The sequence below is a fragment of the Trypanosoma cruzi genome, genomic scaffold (genome assembly GCF_000209065.1).
Source record: "Trypanosoma cruzi strain CL Brener 1047053516595 genomic scaffold, whole genome shotgun sequence".
Classification (NCBI taxonomy): domain Eukaryota; phylum Euglenozoa; class Kinetoplastea; order Trypanosomatida; family Trypanosomatidae; genus Trypanosoma; species Trypanosoma cruzi.
The window spans coordinates 128,451-132,918 of record NW_001849440.1 but is presented as its reverse complement, the minus strand read 5'-3'; the positions used below and the strand labels follow the sequence as shown (position 1 = coordinate 132,918).

General features: G+C 49.2%; 2 protein-coding genes across 2 annotated transcripts, besides 1 other annotated feature; both read left to right on the top strand.

Moving 5' to 3' along the window:
* On the top strand, positions 1 to 1,804 carry Tc00.1047053506527.10 (hypothetical protein, conserved; the record flags this gene model as incomplete). Its single annotated transcript, XM_798272.1, has 1 exon — positions 1 to 1,804. A coding segment is annotated over one exon (1,804 nt), but the record flags the coding sequence as incomplete, so codon positions are not given.
* Positions 1 to 4,468: a sequence feature (heterozygous, Esmeraldo-like haplotype).
* On the top strand, positions 3,038 to 4,468 carry Tc00.1047053506527.4 (hypothetical protein, conserved; the record flags this gene model as incomplete). The annotated part of the gene is made up of 1 exon (XM_798273.1): positions 3,038 to 4,468. A coding segment is annotated over one exon (1,431 nt), but the record flags the coding sequence as incomplete, so codon positions are not given.

Sequence of the window (4,468 nt, the reverse complement as noted above, 5' to 3'; positions counted from 1 at the left end):
GGAGCGTCGGGAAAAGGCGTTTGAGATTCTCCATCCCGAAAAGGCGCGTGCTCGTCTGGCAGAAAAGCTAATGAGGGCAAGAGTGGAGGAGCGCGTGACGCAGAAGCACAAGAACACAAGTAAATGGGTACGCCACGCGAAACGGTTTGCTAATTTTGACGGCAACACAAAAGACGCCATTAACGAGCAGAACTTGTTGCATCAACGACTCATGCAAAAAATGGAAGAGGACGCAGACGAAGACGCTTACCTGAATGCGCACGTTGATGGTCATGCCGACAGTGAGGCAGCATCAAGCGAGGAGGAGCGCGTCGTGGACTACCTTATGGCCGAAGTGGCCGCGAAGCAGCAACAGGAAGGGGGAAATAAGACGGAAAAGAGCAGTCAGAAGCTGACATCTGTACTGTGGCGAAGCATTGCTGAGGTTGAGAAGGAGGGGGAGGACGATGGCCAGACGACGGGGTCACAGATGACGCCCACCGAAAAGGCTCGTATGGAGCTTCGGGAGATGAATTTTATGCAGCAGGCGAAGGAACGCGAGGAAAAACGTTACGCAGAGGTGTTGGAAACCTTGCAGGAAGACATTCGTCGCGACATGTGTGGCCAGGCTGTGGGCAGTGATGATGAACCGTCTGATTTGGATGAGACCAGCGAGAAGGAAGAGAAGCCAAAAAGATTGAAATCGAAGGCTAAATCCTTGAAAAATGTAGAGACAAATGTGGGACGAAAGGTGTTTTTGCAGAGGCATGGGGAACAACCGGACAGAAAAGTTGTGGAGAGTATCCAGCTGAAGCGGCACCGTGGTATTGATGCACAAAGGGGTAATGAGGCGGAGGAGACTCACAGGAACACGAGTGCAAAGGAAGATGCGAATGGTACTGGGCGTTCCACTAGAGATGAAGGCAGCAATGATGGTGTGGCGGATGGGATGGCAACAGAAAAAGATAAGGCTGCCACATTTCACACAGCAGACCTTGCTGGAAGTAGGGACGAGAAAAATGAAGGGTTTGCTGGTAGCCGTCAGCCCAATATATCTTCTGTTAGTAACGTTGGCAGCGAGGCCGTCTTTCCTGCGACGCCGAAACGAGCAAGCAGTACGCGTATCACGATTCTGCCGGCTGACGCCAAACGGCCGCGTGACGTCAATGGCACAAACAAGGGTGAAGAGGAGGGAGTGCTTAGGAAGGCCAAAGGGAAAAGGAAAAAAAGGGAGCAGCTTGGAGAGAAAAAATCCGAAGAGGAGAACGATGAAGAAACAACGTTACAACAACATCAGGAGTACCTCATTGCTCGTGCCTTTGCCGATGATGAAGTTGACGCGGAATTTCTTGCGGAAAAAACAGCGCAGGTTGAAACGATCATGAAGCCCGTTGACAAAAATGCAACGCTTCCCGGTTGGGGCGAGTGGGGCGGCAAAGACGAACGTCTCAACAGACATCACCAGGAAAAGTTAAAATTGATGGATTTGCAGCGACAAATTGAAAAGACAACACTAATGAAAAGCCGCGCTGACGCTGAGCTCGATCATGTCATTATCAACCACGATGGAGTGGAACTGGTGCCAGACCGTATGTTGCTGCATATGATTCCTCGTCCATTCAGTAACCCGACAGAGTTTGCACGGTCCATGCGGCATCCTCTTGGCCCCGAGTGGAACTCCGCTTTTGCCTTTAAGGAAGCCAATCAGCCGCGTCTGGAGGTACGTCAGGGACATTCCATGCTGCCACTTGATCTCACTCTACGTGGTAAAAAGAAGACAGCAAAAACCAAGAGGCGTAAAGTGTTATCCACGGCAGCTGTGTAGGCTCTCTTTCTCCCTATCCGACTGTGAATTTATGGTTGTGAATGTGTGGTGGTCTCTTTCTGGAAAAGTCGAAGCTCATCGTCAGTAATAAGCCTAAATCAACAACGAGGAGAATGTGGAGGAGCCATACAGAGAGAGAGAGAGAGTTGTTGGGTTTTCTTTTTCTTTTTGCTTTGGGTTTTTCAAAAATTTCTTCTTGCTGTTTTAAGACACGTGTAATCGTAATCACCTGCATTATTTGCAGCCTGGCCTTTTTGATTTTTTAATTTCCGTTTGAAGTAAAGGGGGGTTGTTGTTGTTTTATTTCTTCTTTTCACAAACATTTCATTTGGCGTGCGGTGAAGGGTCTGATATTTTTCCATTCTGATTTCTTTTTCTTTTCTTTTCTTTTTTGCAATGCATCGAGTTGGCGTCTGTGGAGGGACTCCCGCGCAATTTTGGTGGGGAAAAATGGAACAGATGCCCATTCCACCCAAATAGCCGCAGAAAGCCAATTGTACACGACAACATGCAAACGGGAACGAAGTGATGCTGATGACGGGGGGAATAATAAGATCGCACCGCTTAATCGGTGATCCGAAACGGCACTTCACGGAGAGTGGCGTGCCACAGTTTGCACCTCCGCAAAGAGTGGGGTAGAAAAGGTCTTTTACCGTCGTTCTTGGGGGGCACGCAATCATGCAGGATTGGGATGCTTAGAATTTGAATGGTTCACACGATGAAATTGTTCCTGAAGAGCAAAATACCGAGTACCTGCAGTCTCGTCAGGGGCTCCTTCGTCGTTTCAGGAAAACATGGAACAAGAAGGCCGTATTGAGCGTTCTAGAGCGCGAAGAAGGATTAAGAATATGAAGAATACGCCGTAGCACCAAACACACAAATAAACACAGAGACAGAGAAAAAAGAAAAAAGGGCTCTGCAGAGGGATAACATCCGGTGGTTTCTCTTGTAGGAATCTGTTTTCTTTTTTTTTTTTTTTACTGTTGATGCAATGAACCAACATCTTTGCTGTATCCATTTGTTTTTTTTATTTATGATTATTATATCTGACGGTGCGTGCGATCTGGTTTAAAGAATGGCAAATTGCTTACTGAAATCCTTTTGCTTTCTTGTTGACAGCCTTCATTGCACCCTTATTTTTTGCGGTAGCATAAACTTGTGACCAGCACTGTCTATTATTGCTGTTAATATTATTACCTATAGGGAGAGAGCTTTTGCTACCTGGCATCATTTATGAGCACAACTGAAAGCCGGATTGCGGGGCTTCTGTCAGTTCTCTCAGAGAGCGAGGATGCTGGACACTGTGCACTCTCTGTCTTTGCACGTAGCCTGCGTGAGACCGCGTGGAAGCAGCAGCACCACCACCACTCGCTAAATGGTGCCCCGGTAGGTGGTGGTGGGTATGTTGATTTGAGCGACGTGCTGGCGGAGCGTTCGCTGGCACTGCTTCGAGAGGAGGAGGCGATTTTGCGTGACAAGGAGGTGGTGCGGGTGGCATATGACAAACTGCGTGCTGAGATGGCACGTGTTGAGGCTCAACTTATGAGCTTGGAGCGACGAGCGCAGGAGGCGGCGCAACAGAAGGCGTTTTGCAAACTGGCGATGAACCTGCTGGTAACAGGAGATGTGCCGGAGTTTTACGTGCCAGATGCGGACCGCAGTATGGACGCTCCCCGTGAGAACACGGACGCAACTAACGGAAATGTCGCCGGTTCAACAGTGGAGTGCACAGAGGCAGCGCCGGAGGTGGCACCAATGAGCTCCACGTCACCAAAGCGACCACGTCGAAACAACACATCGCAGAAACGGCACTCTGAATCACAGCCACAACAGTTTCCCAATGAAAACGGCACGCATGGGGAGGCTCGTGAGGAGTCGCCATCCATTGAGGAGAGTGAGAATTATGATAATTTAGTCGACGGTGGGAAAAGTCAACAAACTTCCACTCTGGGGAAGACTATTCCACGTGCGCATGGTGGCAGCGGCTCATGTCCGACAGGTAGTGCACTCCTTGCAATGTTACGTCTGCCAGATGTGAAGGAAATGACGCTTTTGCACGCGATTGAAAGCTATGATGAGCATCATTTTGGGAAAACGGTCGTGTGGTCCACCAAAAAACAGGAGGAGTTGCTGCCAGTACTTCTCGGTCTGTTGAAGCACCTCCCGTTGCCGCGTCCTCCCATTCAATTAGCGGAGCTACACATTCTTGGTCATTTTTTTCGTTCCCCATATTTCACGCAGAGTACCACAGACCCAACGCTTGCCTCTTTGCGGAAACCAACGTCTCTGCCAGAATCCGTGGTGACCTCCATGCTGCATACTCTGCTAAGCGAGGGTCAGGCTGTCACGATTCTCACGCGCCTACTTCACAGTGTTAACAATGACGTTAAGTGCGAGGTATTAGAGTGTCTTTCACCTCTTATTATAAGTGGTTGCGGAAATACGAATAGCGCATGTAATGTTGCAGAATCTGCGTCTGAGAAGACGAGGACGTTTCCTGACGCCCGAAAGGAATTTATTACCTCGGGTGGGCTGCAGCCACTTGTAGGTATCGTGGCATCCTGTACCTCAGAAGCGGTACTGGAGCGCTCACTCGTTCTCCTATGGAATCTTATTGCCCGTAACGATGACGAAGAAAAAGTGCGTGGGGAGGTACAACGTCTT